The sequence below is a fragment of the Spodoptera frugiperda genome, chromosome 23, assembly GCF_023101765.2.
Source record: "Spodoptera frugiperda isolate SF20-4 chromosome 23, AGI-APGP_CSIRO_Sfru_2.0, whole genome shotgun sequence".
NCBI classification, from domain to species: Eukaryota; Metazoa; Arthropoda; class Insecta; order Lepidoptera; family Noctuidae; genus Spodoptera; species Spodoptera frugiperda.
The window spans coordinates 4,304,699-4,323,960 of record NC_064234.1 but is presented as its reverse complement, the minus strand read 5'-3'; the positions used below and the strand labels follow the sequence as shown (position 1 = coordinate 4,323,960).

The 19,262-nt window shown below is 36.4% G+C and overlaps 1 protein-coding gene across 16 annotated transcripts in view; it reads right to left on the bottom strand.

The window, feature by feature from the left end:
- Positions 1 to 19,262, bottom strand: part of LOC118267189 (syntaxin-1A) — a 53,759-nt gene that overhangs the window by 26,275 nt on the left and 8,222 nt on the right. For all 16 annotated transcript variants that reach the window (XR_007706794.1, XM_035581017.2, XM_050702954.1 and 13 more), the window contains exons 2-3: positions 11,171 to 11,254; positions 2,722 to 2,821 (exon numbers count right to left, since the gene is read on the bottom strand). Coding sequence is in view for 15 of the 16 variants with exons in the window: in XM_035581017.2 (XP_035436910.2) it covers positions 2,722 to 2,821; positions 11,171 to 11,254 (184 nt within the window). In the remaining variant the exon portion in view is untranslated. The remainder of the gene's footprint in view (positions 1 to 2,721; positions 2,822 to 11,170; positions 11,255 to 19,262) is intronic.

Sequence of the window (19,262 nt, the reverse complement as noted above, 5' to 3'; positions counted from 1 at the left end):
ATACAAAATTGCGGCATATACAACATACATATACCATATAACATAATGGTATTTTCACGGTGAATAATTATTTCAACAAGATTGCGATGTAACTCACCTCCCTCAGAGTTTACAAATGTGTTGCGTATGTCGTAATTAAAAGTGGAAAATGTAAGGTTCGTTGATGTCGTTAGCGCGATAAAGCACGGCGAGCGATGCTCAACATGTATCACCTGCAGCTAAGCGTGTCTCGTTCACACCAGATCGATTTCATTCACTGAGCACACAGCTCATTCATAGCCACACCATCAATCGTGACTTGTTTGCCTCTTTCGTACGCCGACAACTTTATTTTCCTTCATGTAAAATGGATGTTCTAAATTAAAAGGTAATCCGCTGTATAGTACTTTAATGACGAAGCGGTTTTTGTTAGCATCTCTTTTAAAGATAAATATGTATTACGTTTTTTTGGAGGAGATAGACGGAGGGTGTATGATACACCCACTTTTCGCCTTTGTATATTAATAAGTGGGCGATTGTCTGATAAACTCACCCACTCTGGGTGCTGATACAGACATGATGTATCTGACAACACAGAAAATCTTGGCCTACGTATCTACCAATGGTGCTTATGAAGTTCCAATCAACAAGGATTATATCTGTTGCATATTACGGTGAATATCTTATTTCGTATTTTACAAATATCTCTTATATAAGCCATTTTGATAACGTCATAAGTTTCTACAGGTTGCCAAGCTTTATGTGAGTATAAGCTCGAATGATGGGAAATAAATGTAGCAACATACGGTCCCACGGGAATGAAATATACAGTATCGGTAAATACATACGTCAACATGTTGCATCAATTTCTACAACTTCGGATGCTTAGAATAACATAAGAAATGTGTTTATACAAAGATATATCTTTTCCACAGGCATCTGTCATGATAGTTAATTGCCTTGTTGCGGAGTAGAAAATATTGAGCGGACCGTATTGCCCAAAATCAAGATTGCGGTCCAATATTTCAAAATCACAGTAGTTAGGGATTATACACAGATGTAGCCAATTATAGCTACGTTGCCCAATCTAGAAGTTAATTTGTTTTTCGTATTATTCGTACCTCCTTATATTAAGAAAATTAACAATATGAAACGATATTTCATATCGGATACCCGAAAAGGGCAACTTTATAATAATTCCACTTCCTATTAACTTAAACGATTAACGCATGAATTACTTTGGAGTGAAACGATCGCGTTGTTAAGTTTCGAAGGTACAAATTGGAATGTTTTATTACAATAAACGTATAAACTGTTATCGTGAGCTTGTTCGATATTAACGACAGAAACGATGGCTTATTTGGTGCTATTTAGGTCGGGTCAATGGCTAATCGGGGCTATTCGTGACGCTCCTGCTGAGGGTCCCTTGTTGTCGAGTGAACTGCTATATAGGTGCCGTGTATACCAAAAATAATGTTATTATACACAAACATCTACATTGACGCCATAATGCACGTAAACTTAACCTTCTTTAAAATATTATCAGAAAATATGAGCTTTATTAAAATTTCTTACTGTCAACCCCGCTAAAATGGAAAGTACACGAAGGAATTCTTTTAATTAAAGCTGAAAATATATAAACAGGGTGGAAACTGTTAAAGTATTTGAAGTCGAGCCAACGTCGACGGAATAAATTCGAACTAATCTCGCGACAAAATCAACAAAGCCATCGTTAATTCATTTTGCTGCTATACATAACACGAAAACATTTCAGAAACATAACTATGTAGTATATTGCTTTGTGTTAGATAAAAATATAAATGAATTCGAGTTGACTGTTGATTAAACGTTAATTAATATAATACATACAAAATACTTTTGCTCTTTGCACGAAATAGGATAACATTATTGCACAGAACAATATGTATTATTTGTTTTACGTATGTTCTTAAAACATAGGCATAAAACCAAAGTAGATTCAATTACATGCAGGCAAATGTCACTTCAGTGGAATAATAAAAGCAGCTTCATTTAATCTTGAGTATCCCATGAAAAGCAGACAGATAGACCGCCCCCACGTCTACGCAAATGCCACCAACTTCGCCCTTTCAATTAATGTGTGGGTATACTGTGAGCTAAGTTGAAACCAGCCCACGCATAGCTACAGCAATACCAATAGCCATGGCAGTCTATGGAGCAAAACATTTATTTTTAGACAACCAACTTTCGATGATATTCTCTGAGCCAGTGGGAGGAATGGGGGCGACAGTATAACACTGTTGTTTTGTACTTTTATCGCGACAAAAGGAATATTTTTCGCGGAAATGTCACACTACATTATACATTGAAACTTGGTGGTGCATAGGAACTATATTTTTACTTTATTACGCACCATAAAATACAGGAAAACAAAAGACCGTGTGTATTCACGGTCTTTTGAGTACGCTCACAATAGGTTGCCGTGGCAACCCGTCATTACGTAATGGCCTTAATAAGACCCTTAAGAGGTGTCATTACGACTACTCATTGAATGCAGGTAATCTCAGCCTTGAGGAGGTAAGTCTACCACTATACGGCTCAAACTTGGAAACATTCATCATCTGCAAAGTTGTGTATCAAACAAGGATTATGACAAAGTCCCATACAGGCTTACAACTTCCATCGTCCGCTGTAGTTCAAAGTGGTTTCCGTTTAGTAACACCTATAACAAAGTTACTAGAGACGAGTGTTGCTTGAACTTACTTTCATCTGATTGCGGCGCTGATAGGATGGCACTGTGCTTCTTCTTCACTTCTTCCACGTTCGCCTGAATCTTATCTATCATCTCTCGTATCTCTTCAACCTGAACAGAAAAATATATGACATTAGGTTTATTGAATTCCGCCAAAGGTTCGCAGCGTCTTTATGAAAAACATTTTTGGATCGGGATTTGATTTGGGACATATTATAGGCGGTACAAAGGTATCTAAATAAACTGAATGATATAATGTAACATCAAGTCATGGACCCTGAAAGGTAGGCGGAGATATAATCGTCCTTTTATTCTTAGGTACAATATCAGTGTTAAAGACATAGTTAACCTCTATTGAGGTCGGACTAAGTTATTGTCACTGCGTCATGCGACAAAAACAATTCACGTTATAATTATGATCCTTGGGAATCTGGCGGAAAATAACTATGTCCAAGAAATCTTATTTCGATAAGTAACACTGTAAACAAAAATATTTATTTATTTGTAATTCCCATGATTTTTGTTCCCGATAATACTTCATATCAGGTTGATAAGTGGTGATACGTTATCCAACTGATACAGTAACTTTCTTTATCGAGTCGCTTAGATAATAAGGACGGGCAAAAAGGCCTAACACGGAACTATGTAAATAAATCATATAAAGTATTTAGCATAGATTTCATTATTTCGTCAGCTGGTACTAGGTTGTAGGTACTGGACAGTGAATCATACAAGGTAAAAAGAAAAATGTGGTCACGTTTCATTTAAACATTTTCGCACCTTTTGTATAGCGTTTAGTCTCTGATCATTAATTCTATAATGTCGCCTGACTGGCCAATCTTTTACTGCAGAGTTAATTACTCATCAAGTTGTAGGATTTTTTTCTGGAGCGGTGCAGTTCGCCGTTTATCTCTGTATCGGGCTTAAAGAACGTCTCGAAGTCTAGTCGTAGCGGCGCGGCGTTGGTGCTCCTGGCACGAAGCCAGCTGATACACCCTGACCTAACCTACTATGGCCACAGTTCTTAACAGAAAACTTTTATATATTAAAAATCTTAGAGGACGAATGTTAAGAATTTATGTTAAGTGATATGAACGAAAGTTCGCCTTGCCTGAGACTGTACCTGCGACTCGTGATCATACTTCAAATTCTTAAAATCTGCCCTATGCAGATAATCAAGTAATCAATCACATAGCTAAGCATTCAGATTCATCTTAAAACCTCACAATTCACAAAGTTTTTATTTAATCAAAAACGGCGAAATAAAAATATCTCCAACTCTAACTGTTCCGTTTGGAAGGAAAATTCCATTATTATTAAGAAAAAGATTTCTTTAGGGGACGGTAAATAATTGAATAAACAAACCCGGCGTAATTAGCTGACCTACATTACTTCGCGCCCTTTCCCGTCGTCATTAATTAAGAGAAAAAAGGTGAACGCAATAAAAAAGGGCAATGTCAAGTTTAGACAATTAACAGTTATTAAAAAAGAAAACAAGGCTTAAAACAGGACTAAGCTGGTGTTAACTAATTGGTTGAGATAGCTTTTCGAGCCATGTTCAACATTAAATTTGCCTTAGGGAGATTACTGGCGGAGGTCCAACCGCTGAACAAATACTCTGGGTTAGTTAATCTACGTTAACTTTAGAAGAAATTAAAACCGCTTGCCATTTCTTAACCCCAACAACTAGTTTAGTAAAGGTATGAAATTGCACCAGTCATTGCGAAAACATTTTATCAAGATTGAATCAATAAACACAATGGGCAGCCCTGAATCATCAGAACACTAGTGGCGGATTCAAAAGCATAAATTATTAAGTGACTGGACGGAAGGAAAATCAGTTAATACACCAGGTAAATGGAATAATATACAAAAACACTGTTCTTTTCAGGATAATTCTTCGATTGTACCAAGGTTGGGTAAAATATTTAATTTGAATATTACTTGGACTACAATTATTAGAGTCTGAAGTATACCTACTCGTACATTATGCCAATTTTCTACAGAGGAATCTCTGTAAGTATCGCAGTTCGTATAGATTGCAAATGAATTCTTTTTTTTCGAATAAAATGAGGTAAGCAATAATATTGCTGCAATATTGCTAAATTATGTAAAATTTATTAAAACAATCAATCTATCGGTCATTGTATCGGGTAGATTGATAACTAAAAGCACGGTTCAGGGTCGAGAATGCGGTTGAGTCGATAGGAGAACGTCCGTACCCGGGTCGTGCGACACTTCACATCATGACTCACCAATTAATCAGATTAGTCCGATAACCGATATCGTTCAGCTCGCAGCCGATAGCCAACTTAACGATTATTCTAAAGTCTACGGATACCATTGTTTAATAAACGGTATTCGTATTTTAACGATACCCGTCTAGACTAGTGGCTGTGTGATCCCATTAAATCCGGCGTCTCATTGATTTATTAGAACTAGTGGTCGCCTAGTGGTCGAAATTCGACCATATACGATTTAATTTACAATACCACTTAACATACGTTCAAGGATAATTTTTATTTAACTCAAACTCAAACAAACTCTTTTATAAAACTCTATTCATATGAGACGTCAGAATATCATCGCAATGTCTATTGATTTTGACGTTTTGTCAAATACGATCAGATACTATGCATGTGTGTGTAATGTTTTATTTATTGATTATAGATACTTTATAAGCATTATTTTTTAATAATATTAGCGTGCTGCACTTCTCCTATACATAAACTATAAGTGTACCAATTTTATGCTCCTACGTCCGCGCAATTTTCGTAAAAAGCGGTCCAAAGTTTTTGCATCACGTATTAATATATAGATATTCTATGACCACATGAAATAAAACTAGTCTGAAACAGAGGTAAATTAATTGAAGAGAATCTGACGACTATTTATAACAGGATTTATTAAAATACATGTCCAATCTCATTACTATAATCCGTTTCGTTATTTCAACTCCACTTTCTACTTTCGATTCGATTGGTAAAGTAAAAAAAGGTCGGCGCCGCCGCTACCACCGAAGTAAAAACGTGATCCATTAATTCTACGAGAGTCGCAAGTTAGAAGTACGTATGTAAGCTGAAATGGAGTTGCAAATGGGGCCGCAATGTAGGCTCCAGCTAGCTTTAGTATTAATATGAAGCATTTTACTCATTAGCCCGCTTGTGTACCGTCATTTCGCAAAGCTGCGAACTGCTTTAGTCGTAATTACAAAAACTTTCCGTTGAACATCAGAGTTACAACAACAAATGAGTGACATTGATTTACTGGCTTTTTTTAATTATAAGTCAGTATCCACTTTGACATTACTTCAACTCCAATACAATGAGAATGACAATACCAAAATTCAAAGTTCCGCTTCACAGTACATTACTCTCTTTCTCAATATAATCAATGGATTTATCGAGGCTATTGCTGAAGAAACGCAATGGAACGTGAACGGGAACTCAGAGCCTTGTGTTCTCAGCATAAAATCTTCGATGTTTTGGTTAAATAAATTTCTGAGTCACGGTTATGCAACTTTCCTTAATCGAGTGAGGTAGTTTTATAGGACCATTTTATCTGCATGCATAAAATATGCCTGAGAGGACGTTAACACTTAGTATTATGCATTTCTGAGTGAGTACAACGAGTTATACTACCATGATTAGCACTCCGTATGTGGATTAATTGCTAGACGTTGAGAAATGTATATGTGGTTATGACGTAATTAAGCTAAGTGCATCTCTCGTTCTGGCCACCACGAGTCCACGACATAACACATCCCTCATCCCCACATAATAACATGTAAATGAATCGCACGATTATGATGAATACCAAGCACAGCCTGAATATTTATGACACAGTTGTGTTGTGTTGTGAATTAAATGAAAACGCGTGAAGAATTCGCGTCACGAATAAAAACTGGCGACGACTCGTTCCTATTTTTTTATTGTATTCCGTATCAGGGAGTAAAGTTAAGGACGGGAAGGAAAATTAGATATCTCCCTGGGGCAGTCCGCTGCCTCATTGAGAGACGACGCCGCGGTTGGGAATATAGCATTAGCATTTTTATACCATTCTAAAATCATTTTAGTACTAGGATCTGAGAGACATTTATTGTTCCCATCAGTATTATATTACGTATCACGCAAAAAGAATGGAAATACGTTTTTGGCACAGAAGTTACGATAAAAATGGAATGATAATATTATACCATTTGAATTCAGGGCAAATAAACTGTTTGCTAAAATATTAAAAATGTGCATTGGTGCGATGCACTAGCTAACTATTGATTTTTATTATATCCACACGATGGGTGGTTTAAAGTATCGTATTGTTTCGGAATGCAAAAGTCTTTATTAACTAAAACGGATAATATAAGAATTCCACAACAGGTTTCGTTCCCACCATTTAATCTAAGTAGTTGCACGATAATATCGATTGCAGTAATGGTTCTTTGTGAGGTTTAAATGTGGGAGTTTATAGAAAATTACCTGGCTGCTTTAGAGTGCTTAGTGATTACCAATTAGCTGCAGGCATGACCTATTAAGAGAATTAAGGCCAGTACGGATCGTGGCACAATTCTACTAAGTAGGATTATTATTGGATGATGACTTTTACCAAAATGCTCAAAAATAATGCAGTAAATTGGGTAATTAATTATACTTCATCGTCAATTTATTGCAATATTCAATAATCTTGTAGATTATTAGGAACTTACCATCTGGTCGCAAAAGATGATAGGAAACTGTGTTCTAAATAGTATAGATAAGTAATGAATAAGATCAAAATAAATCTACGTCCTTAAAACGTAACTATTAACATTCATATCACTGCTAAGTAAATATTTTATTCATAAACTTTCATTTTCAATATCGAAATAGGTGATTGTGGTATTATATTCAATCAAATACTAATTACTGAATATTGAATGAGCAGAACAGTTTATATTTTGGTTTTAATATGCCACATCGCACGATCTAACACAAATGTATCCTAAGAGTGGCATAGTTAATAGGTTGATTGTGACGATTATTAAAATAAACATGGACATTTTAAAATATGATACAATTAAGCTTGCACAAACCAAAGAACGCAGCATAGCACCTGCTAAGTGAATCGAAAGGAATAAACGAGCTACCTAACTAAACTTCAGTGAATATATTTAACAAGTTATCCATTACACAATTTCAACCCAAGAACTTTGATATTGTAGAAAACTCTTGTGACGCCATAAGCCGTAAGTAAGTTATAAATATGAATAAAATGTGTAGTGATTTATAAAATGTTAAGGGTTGTTTATTCAGGCTGAAAGGGCACTTCGTAGCAGTTACGGAACGAACCAAGTGAAAAATTCTCTATGTTCCATTCAGCTTATAGCAATTTGATGGACATTGACCCTTCGCTGGGGAGTTAATGTCCATATCTATAGTCACCACGCAGGGCTAGCTGGGGCTGTCGACCAATACATGATCCCGTATTATGTACTCATAAATAATGGGTATATAATGTGCAGAGCGGCTTCGCAGATTTATAAAGCTATAGAAATTTTATTTATGGAGGTAGCTGTGCCGAAGCGGGTCATGTTTGCGGGCACTGAATTAACAAGGATTATGTAAGCTACAGCAATACAGTTACAGTACAACCGAGCTGTACACGGCTGTGCTATACTGTGAAATTAAATCCCCTTTCAGCAACCCTTACAAAATACTTCAAAGAAACAAGTGAAACTTTTTTGTACGAAGTAACCAGCGTAATAACAAGACAAAGCTCTGGTTGTGAAAAGTAACCAACTTTTATGAGTGTGCTATAAGTAGGTACTAACTTTGTTGTAACGTTCCCAAGTTGCTCCACTCACAAATTCGGGAGGTAACTAAAACGGAGCTGTTATTATGTAACGGAGAGGATCGTGTAATTGGATGTCATGTGTACGCAGTATCGAACTTCGTAGCGCTACGGCTACGAGAGCTACGCCACGCCGCGCGCCGCGCCAATCGGAAGTCGGAACTCACGAGCCCACAGCCTGTCCGTTGAGTCAGCTTCATTTTAATGTCTTAGGGGACACATACATTATTTTTTTATTGTTGCTATTACTATCGAACTTTCTCATCTGACGAGTCCTGCGTCACTGACAAAAGTTTTGTGTGTTTTCCCAACCAGACAGATTTGTATTTTCTTCGTAAGTCATAGATAGATTGTGTGACTCACCAAGCTTTTAAATCACCTAAGAGCTTGTAAAGAATAACTGACATAAACAAATTTGTTAGGTACTTGAAAATAAAAAGGTATTTTTGTTGTTGAATTAAGTTATTTAACTAATGGGGATACTTTATACACAATACTGTATTCAAACAATCAATTTAACAAAGTGTTATGACCGCATCCATTTATCTGGAGAGCAGGTACGCTAGGTTTACACTTAGCGTGACCCCAACTGCAACATTATAGCATTAATAGCTGTATTAATAAAATGTATATTTGTTTACAAGTATGAAACGTTGTTTAAATAATAAAATTAATATAGAGTCATTTATTTTAGCATAAAATATTAGATTATTTAAAAACTTGATGGGTGATTTCTTTAAAAAGGTAAATTCAGAGGTTATTTAAACAGGCTTTAGCTTAGCAATCGACTATCTATTTTCCCTAAACCAATTTCTTGGAAAATGTAATCGTTAGACCGATTATATTTTCCTGGAGTCAAAAGGTTTATCCTACGTATCTATAAATCGATAAAAACTATATTTCGCATACATAGTCCGATAGCTTCAATTAAACAGTTGATTGGGTATTAGGCAACCGTGAAAATACTCGTTTTACATTTGCCCTTGTATTTCAGGAATGAATATTAAGGATTACATAGTACAAAAAACTTTGCTATAGCAAATTGATTGAATAATCAATTTGCAAAAATAGGGTTCATGCTCAGGACGGACATAGAATCGATAATGACGTCACAACTATCATAAGGTGCCATAATTCAAGTTTATTGACGTTTTAGAGTATATTTACATGGCATAGGCTTTGTACATGCGAATGCTTTTATCTCAAAAGCCATGGGTACATTCTACACCCCTTGGACTTGTAGTACATACTCGTTGTTGCTAACTCAAAGGCACGCGTTATACCGAATCATTTAGGAACTTATTGTAACTTAGTATGTAATTACATACTTAGTTCGAAATAGTTTTCAAGATCTAAAGCTTCTGGTCATCATGATTAAATACGTAAGAAACATTTACGACTAAATTCATTCTGTTTTCACGACTAAGTACAGCAGCACACATCTTCATTCGAAGCGTGTAAATGAATAAATAAGTATTCGCTAACAAGCTCTTTGTCCTACAAAGACATTTTTCGAAATATATTATTCGGAGAATCCGGATGAGGGGCATTACACGTTCGTGAAGTACGGAATACCAAATAGGTATGTGGGTAGACATAATTAAATACCTATGGCGACACGCGATAACGTAATATAGTCGAGTAAAACAAACAGCACAACGCTTACGTGCACAACGCGAAAACAATAGGGACGGCACGCTGAAACTTTTGTACAACTATGCTGATTGGAAAACTCGGGCAGACAGAATAGCCGCGTGTCAGTGGAGCTTGCAAAATGGAATTGATGCTGTGTCTATGGAAGCATCGCAGGTATGACGTAATGTTAGTCTCAGTAAAGAGAGAGGAATTCTTATCGAAATATTTAATCCAGTTCGCTAGCGCCAAATCCAGCGATAAATCTCGCAGCTAAAAGGGAACGTTTTTCTTTCTTGACTTTATAATATATGGGCATCAATTTCAACATCGCTTAGATAGGATTCCGCAACATCTAAGCTACGAAGGGTCCTTTGAAGGAATGTGAGAAGCAGATGTAGAGGAAATGAATCATATGATTACGAGTTCATTATGGTGATTACTAGAGCGAAGAAACGACAAAACTGACGCGTCCGTAAACCTTAGTCATAATGGAGTCACGGATGATTCATATTCCTTAAGATTAATCTGTAGTTCTATGTAACCATACATTTTATACTTAATCGAGATATGTTCGATTATGTAGGATTGCGAACATTAATAGAGTGCTCTTAGTGTCATGACATCATAACGTCGTTGACCACAAGTTTAAAACAGGTTTCATGCGTTCTGTACTAGTCAAACATTGGCTATGTTCTTCAAATAGAAATTCAACCTCTTTCGAGGCAGCAATATATTTAAATACAAAAGTAATAATTAGTTTGTAATTAGTTCCTACTATTTTCACTGTCCTACTTCCAGCTCTAATTCCTTTGAACAATTTAATAAAAATAGCCGAGTAACCAAGTTAGCTGAGGAATTTATACTACAACTGTAATTAACAAAGCCTTCAGAATATAATGTTCGTACTAAACAGCGAGTTACAGAGCGGTGGCTCTGGGTTAATTAAAGTCTATTAAGTGGATTACGCGTCAGTGCGGTGTGAAAACAAAAGAGACTTACCTCACTGAAGAATTCGTCCATAAAGCCCCCTTCGACGGCGACGTTGACGTCGTCGGGCCCGACATCGTCATCGTCGCTTTGCGCCTGTAAACAAAAAAAAAAAGAATACAATTTAAACAAGTCTCAAATGTATGCAACCAAATACTATCTAGAAATCACCTAGAAAATATACCTAGACCTTATAAGGAGAGATAAAATAATGTTACTCCCATACGCCATTCAGTGTTCGCTAACTAATTGAGCACGAACGAAACTACGGGCGGGCTCGTAATACAATTAATCGTTATTACATTAAGACGTTAGTTAATTGTAATTACACTTTAGCAGTTGTGGAGTAAGAAGAAATAATGAATCGCTAGGTGTCGTGGACGGTCGGCACTCCATTTATCCACGCTGCACTTGTAACTCAAGCTGACGTGAGAAGTGGTGCCACATGTTGAGTTCTCAGGACTTTTACACTGACAAGTTCTTAACATTTTATTTTTGAAACGGTAAAATGTAGTAGTACTTTAGAATTACACTCGTAGAGAGAAAGAGCCGTATAATTTAGCGACACAAGCCATGTTTTAGACTGTAATACTCCTTTGTGCACTTTCCTAACAAATTACACATTAAGTACTTCCTGCACATTACTAGAATTATATTTAGAAAGAACATAAAAAATCAAATAATGGTTGGATATTCAATATTGTAAAAGAGTATCCTTCCAATACTAATGATTACTTTGTCGATTTGACATCGCACCACGTGTCCCTAATAATTATTCACCACTTTGTTCCGAACAATAAGTCATAACTAGAAACAGTACTGTCGCCTTTCCTATTAATTCTTAATGAGATCAACTCGACTCCACAAAAGGCTGCGTATTATAACGTCGCTAATGAAATTGTGTATGAAACTCTGAAATACAAAACCAAAGGAATAATAAATGAGACAGGAGGCTAAACGTGGTTTGTTTTAGTCGTGACGTAAGCAGGGGTCGACATTAGATGTACACGAAAAGCAGAATAGAATCCACTTAGTAGAGGCGGGCTAGCCATTATTCAATTTGTACGGACAGTCCGTAGTCCGTGTATCCACAAGGGCCTACTGATGCGCGATGCGATGATGTTCGCCAGAGGGAATAATGCAACGATGTAGGCGAACAGAGCTTTGTTTTACTTTCACTGATACAAATGAAATCACTTACAAAAGGAATAAGATTTATTTGATAAAACGGAAAATGTGATTTTTTAAGGCAATACTGTGTAGGTCCCTCTACACCTAATTTGTCAACTTACAAAATACGCACTTGACGAAGGTTTTATTTGTATCACTCGAAACAAACACTTCGCCCACAAGGTGAGTTGAAACCATTGTACTTAAGCGAAACCATTGTTATCTTGTGAAATCAACAAAATATAATTTTCCCTTTTTATGACAACAAAGCGTGAACGGAGGTGGCGATGGCGGTCAGAGTCAGGTCGGGTCGTGCTGTGTCGATATAGGTCACTGTAACACTCACCGGAGTAATTTAGCCAAGTTTAACAACAAAAGCTGTTTGGTTATTGTGTTGTCAACTTGTACAGTATGACTAAACGTTAATATAAGGAAAAGTCATAAACGACCCGGGATTCACGTGATCATTTTAGCTGACGTAACGTGAATGCTGCAGTTTCCTATTACGTCTGTTTGCATCAACGCATATTTGTTTTGACAACATTACAATTTGCAATGTCCATAATGTTTGTTTAGTTACTCTACAAAAACCATTTTAAATCAAGTTACCTAACACAGGGGGATTTAACGTAGATATACAACTAGACAGACAGATAGATCAATATAAACATGAGAACTATCAGAGTATTTCCAACTGCATGAAACGCTGTCTACATCATATGAGCTAAGAATAGTAGTTTTAAAATAAGATCACAACATTTAACCTTTAAACTAGTGTAACATTTATAGAAAATATACAGGCTGACCTTATGACATCGGCACGGGATACAGCGTCAACACGTGTACGGTGTAACTCAGCGTAATAATTGACACCTCGTCTCCCAACGCCTACAAAACATCGTCGCTTTGCCGAGTTCATACGCATTCGAGCATAAAAAGGATTCGTATTTACGATACAAAACGTAATTGTACACATTTGTATCGCTCGTTATACGTGCAGTTATCCTGATTTAATGGCGCAGGAAACAGCCAATTGTTTACAATGATTATGAGCAATCCCTACGCAGCGGAGATAATCAAATTCTCTCGTAACCGTATTAATTTAGCATGTTTAATTAGCTTTTAGTAGATTAAGTGAAGTTGTCAGGAAAGTATGGATATTATGAGAAAGCGCTACCACAATAACATTATTCGTATATTAATGTCATTTGCATTACTCAAATTTTATCTACTTGAGAACACCGGCGACTAAGGACCATTATCATGCTCTTGTCATAGGTATGATAAGATACTGAATTCAAGGTTTTTCAGTTCTTATATCTGCTCTCTGTTATTATTTTAAGTAATACAAGAAAAATCGTATATTATAAAATGTGTTCATGGAAATGCTTTAAATATAGCTGACATTTCAGTTCAGGGAATACCTACTGTAAAAATATATATTGTACGTACAAAATCTACATTAGATTTTCGAAATATTAGATGAAATAGAGGTGGGAGCAAAGCTGATTTACAATTTATGGAGGGTTCCATCCCAGTCGCATCGTAACAGTAAGCAGTCAGTGAGTTAATTTCGAGCAGACACGGTCATGGTCACCAGTGGCTCAGAAAAGGGCTACGAGCGGACGACCGCTTTAGTTTATAAGCAGCTGTGAACTATGTAAGTAGTTAGGGCATATCGAACGTGGCATGTTCTATATTCTATAGTATTTCATAAACCTGTCACATCGGACTTACACTGATTATTAAAACACCGATATAACAACCGAACCGAAGGAATACAAGAAAATATCACGTTCAAGTTCTTAGTTGTCAAAGTAAAATTCCAACGAAAAAGCAAGCACGAATGTTTCAAAGTATTTTTAAAATAACTTGTAAGTAACAGTTCGCTAGACATTTTCAATGAAAACCACAATTTCGAATGTTCTACTAAATGGAGCTACACATACAAGGCTTGAACTATTTTCGTGGCATGGAGTGTGAGGTAGCGAATTGGGAGTCACGTCACGTATTTCAATCGAACCAGATCTGATAACGTCAGCTGTATTGGCTTCCTAGCATAGGTCGGTCTGGCGCCGATTTTATTTTTTGTAGGCCAAATATTATTTTTTCATGGACTTGCTTTTATTTTTTACTTTCATTAGATGAACATTTTACTTGGGAGAAATGTTTTCATTGCGAATCAAATATGCGCAACGGCTAATTCGTTGTCCAGACAGTCATATGCTGCTATGGCACCCTGGACAAGAAGTAAAAAACTTTCCGTCATCATCACACAGTTCTCGACGTTTACTTCTATTAAAAGGACTCATTCAGTCACGCTACTATATTATTCAAACGCCTTTTTCCGAAAATAGATTATACAAATTTAACATTCACCGAAGTTGCCACTCGAAACCCCAAATTCGGCTCCTACATAACGTTAGGATAAAATATTTAACAGTTCAAACATTTAATTGTGGTTGTTCGCGTTAAAATTTTACAAAGTTTAATTAAACAGCGTCAAGCCGTAGGTACGTACGAACGAAAATCTGGGTATAGGAAGAACCGAAACGAATTTCAATTTAATTGCATGGGCAGCGCGGCAATTTTCGTTAACCCTGTACCATCGTATGTTGGATTAAACGTCCTAATTGGTTATAACTGGCTCTCCAACCTGCGCTGAATACAGATTGATACAATTTCAAAGCCAGTCCTCGTGGACTCAGTTTGCGTTATGTACCTAAAATCTCTCTGACTTACGCAATCTTGGCCTTCACCCTTCGTAACTGCCGTCTCGCTAGTCTAGACTACACCTCAAGGATAATGTTATTTTTCTGAAAATCTTCAAGTAGGCACTTCACTGAGACCAAAATAAGAATGCTCTTAATATTTAACATTGGCTCAGGGAAATCGTTTCCATAACAAATTAAAATCTAGAGATGTTTCCTAACGAAATGGACAAACAACTATTTACAAATGATTAGTGGTTTCGCGAAATCAATAAATCTGACCTTCAACGGACATTAAAGCAATTCTAAAAGGAACACACTGATGGTGTAAGTACATTCGAACTTATATCTATAGTTATATATTGCTACTTAGCTGTTTTTATTTTAGTTTTTGGGTAACAAAATCTCCATCATATGTAACAAGATAAAACAATCCCTGGTTGTAGAAGTCGTCAAGGGGATTATTTAGATCTGGGTCAATTCGAGGCGGCATCCCTAAATCTCGGCACATAATTACGAGCGCGGGACGCGTGGCGTGGCATCTAGATCGCTCTTCACCGCTTACAACTTTTTGACCCGGCCTATTTGGAACCCCTCTACAATCCCGACGATGCAATTCAATTTTAATTACACTGATGTATAGACGCATTGCATAGAAAATACGTATAGGCTCCATTTTGCAGATCTCATAATGAGGAACAACAACGACGAAGAGAGTATGAGATGAACAATTCTTCTCCAAATCATTATCTATACTAATACTGATAGTTAAAACTGAAGACTGTTTGAACGTGCCAATCTCCGGAATCACTGTACCAATTTGAATAATGATTTTTATGTTGGATAGTCCATTTATTGAGAAAAGCATCATAAAATCACGCCACGATCATTAGGATTCGAGAAGAGTGGATGAAGCCGCGCAGAAGTACCTAGTCTTATATAAATCTGGCTAAATATTATTCTCACAATATGTAAACGTAACTCCGGCGGTCCGGGCGGATAGGCTTGCCCTGAGGCCACTGAGAAACGCGGCATTAACAAGTTTTTCCACTTGAAACAGTCTCGTAACATGGAGCAGCATCCCTAACCACTCAATTCAGTTGGATACACTTATATCTTCTTTGAAATATAACTAATTCATTCTACTTGACATGGTTTCATTGACTTGAATTTATTTTATAGCTACTTGTAGCTAAATATTGCCTTGGTAAACATGTAGTTGCGGCTCGTTTCAGCGTAATTAGTCTATGGAACGTAAGTTAAAAAGGTTATTTATATATAAATAAGTTTAGTTAATATGTTAAAAAAATCGGAAACTGTAGGCCGTAATTTTATTTGGTAGTTTCACTGTATCGACGAAACTTAAAAATCGTAAATGACCGAGACTGTTCAATGAGCTATAACATTTTATATGGCTCAATATCGTGGTCTATAAAGTCAGTATAACTATAAGAGACATGTCCAAGAGCAGATTTATGGTTCCTTGCATGCAGCTACACGATACTAGGACATTAAATGATTATCTTGGGATTATTACTTTGCAAACTGTTCGACATTGGACGAGAAATAGAAAGCAATTTACAAAATCGGAAACTTATCCCATTTCCGTTTTGATTCTCTTTCTTGATGACTGCAGTGATCGGTTTCCAAGGAAGCTTCACACACATGTACAAATTACTGTTTTAATATGAAATGAATGTGTGTTCGGCAAATTCCTATGTAGACAGAATTACTGGATTATCTAACATACTAACATGGCAGAATCGCTACTGATAGGTACTAAATGTTGATGAACCTAAATTAAACATTCAAAAAACTACATAATATGCATAGATTGCTATGCTAATTAAGGCGCGGTGAATAGACAACTTTTATGTATTTGAGGGGTGAAGCAGGTGAAGTGGGTCTCGTGTACTGAGGGGTGCACCGTGCAAATGTCATTGATACGCGTATTCCATTTTATTGAGGAGCGTAATTTCGCTACTATAGTTTCATGGACGAGTGGCCCAGTGCGTTGCTGTCTAGATTCGCGTTCCGTGATCCTTAAGATCGAATCTCATTACTCATATTAGTTTTTGTTTTCTTATTTTTTCAATATTATGTTGTATACATTTTTATTTTATTTTTTTTTTTTTTTTTATTAGTTTTTTTATGACTAAAACCGAAATCGAACAATAATTTACACAAACTTACTACTACTATAGTTTTTGCGCTAGTGACAGTTGCCTGTATGACGTTGACGTCTCTCAGTACCACATGATTAGGGATGGACATTAGAAAGATCTTTTTTTATCGCTATCGATACTCGCAGCATACATTTTTTATTCCATTAGATTTTATTTGAAGACTAGAACATTCTGGTTGGTTTTAATTTAATTTACTATATTTACGAATGATTTAACATAATATGAATGTGGTACAACTAAAATGCTACGGCATAATTTTTAATCCCAGCAAAGGAGAAGGGAACTTCTCCATACATTCCTGGGCCCAGGTGTTAACTGAATCAAACTAGCCTTATTTGTTAGAGGATATAATAACAAGGCCTCACTGAAAATTTGGTGAAATTTGGCTATCCAGGAATCAAGTTATATGTACCTAATGTAGTAAAAGTGAGGTTATATTATAACATTGCAGTATTTCTATGTTTTTTACGAAATACTTTTGAATACTTTTGGTTGTGTTATGGTTTTAAGCAAGGAGCGTGTGTGTCGTGTCGAAGATCTGACACGTTTGGCTCTCCAGTGCCCCGAACAGTCGCTACAGTCGAAGACAAGTTTTTACATTCAACATTCTGCACTTAGGGCCTATGCACACCATGTTTTTCTCCTACAGTGCAGTTTGTTGTCGTTTGTATCGATACAAACGCGCGGCACCAGCGCGTGTGTATCGATAACACGCGCGTTTGCATCGCTTCCGCATCGCTACACACGCGTGTCTGTAACGCTACAAACGCGTGTCGACGGTGCGTTTAAAAAACGTGTGCATAGGCCCTTAGAAGCAGTAGACACTAATCTTTTAAAAACTAAAAAACGGACAGGAGGATATATAAATAAAACACCAATATTAGTATAAAATATGTATTATTCATCTTCAATAATTAGGAGAATGTCATCTAAGAATTGTGTAGGGGGCGGGGTACGTATATTTTCTTGGTATCTTTCCCAACTGAGATACCATATTATACAGGCTGAGATGCACGCCACTGACGAATAACTGATAAAATCGCCACATCTTCCAAGACTCTTCTGCCAATACGAGTTACTGCGACCAGTCGCAATCGTACAATCTACTACGAGAGGCTTAAACAGTTGTCCAAAATAGAGAGTCAGGTAATTTAGAGATGCAAGATCCGTCAAAAGTCCTTTATAAAGCCGAGGTCGTGGGGTTTAACAATAAAACATGGAAAATACGTGCGCACTCAGAACGAAACACAACGAACGAGTGTCATCTGTCAATCGGTGACTGACTGATGTCAGACAGAAGTGTTTTAAGAAGTTTAAATCACAGAGTACGTATACGCATAAATGATTAAATAATCATTAATGTTTTATAACTTAATTTAAGTTTTCTCGCTTCCCAGATAGAAACAAGGTACCATATTTTGTGATTTCCCTTAGAAAAATATGACGGTTTTTTTAATATACATTTCAACTAGTTAACTGCTGGGCCCAAAAGTCCCCTTCTCCTTTCAAGAATGGTACGGAACGTTACTGAATGTGTCATCTGCACCATGCTACGCGGTAATAGTATATGAAAAAAATAATTGTATTTACACAACTTATAATTCAAATCGATTTCGTACAAAAAAATATACTGACAACCCAACTTAGAAAAAGCTAATTACAAAATAAAATATTACAAACAGCAAAAAGATATGTTAGTGAATGATTATTTTCTGAGCGGCGATTGACACAAACTGACATAGGTCCATCAAGCAGCGCGCCTCAGCGGTCACTGCCGGTCCGCGTAGGAATGAAAGAGAAACGAATAAATGTCATGATCGGACGACGTTTTGTTCGATTCGTTCTGAGTTATTTATCATGAATTATATTAATTCTTACAAATATCTCATTTCAATCGACAAATAAATAAGGCAGATCCCTTTATTATTTTAAATTCCGTCACTGTTATTAATTTTATTAAGATATGTTCATAAATAATATAGTTACAATGGCTAGAATTTCAATTTAAATGGTTAGTTTATGATTTTTTTCTATCGA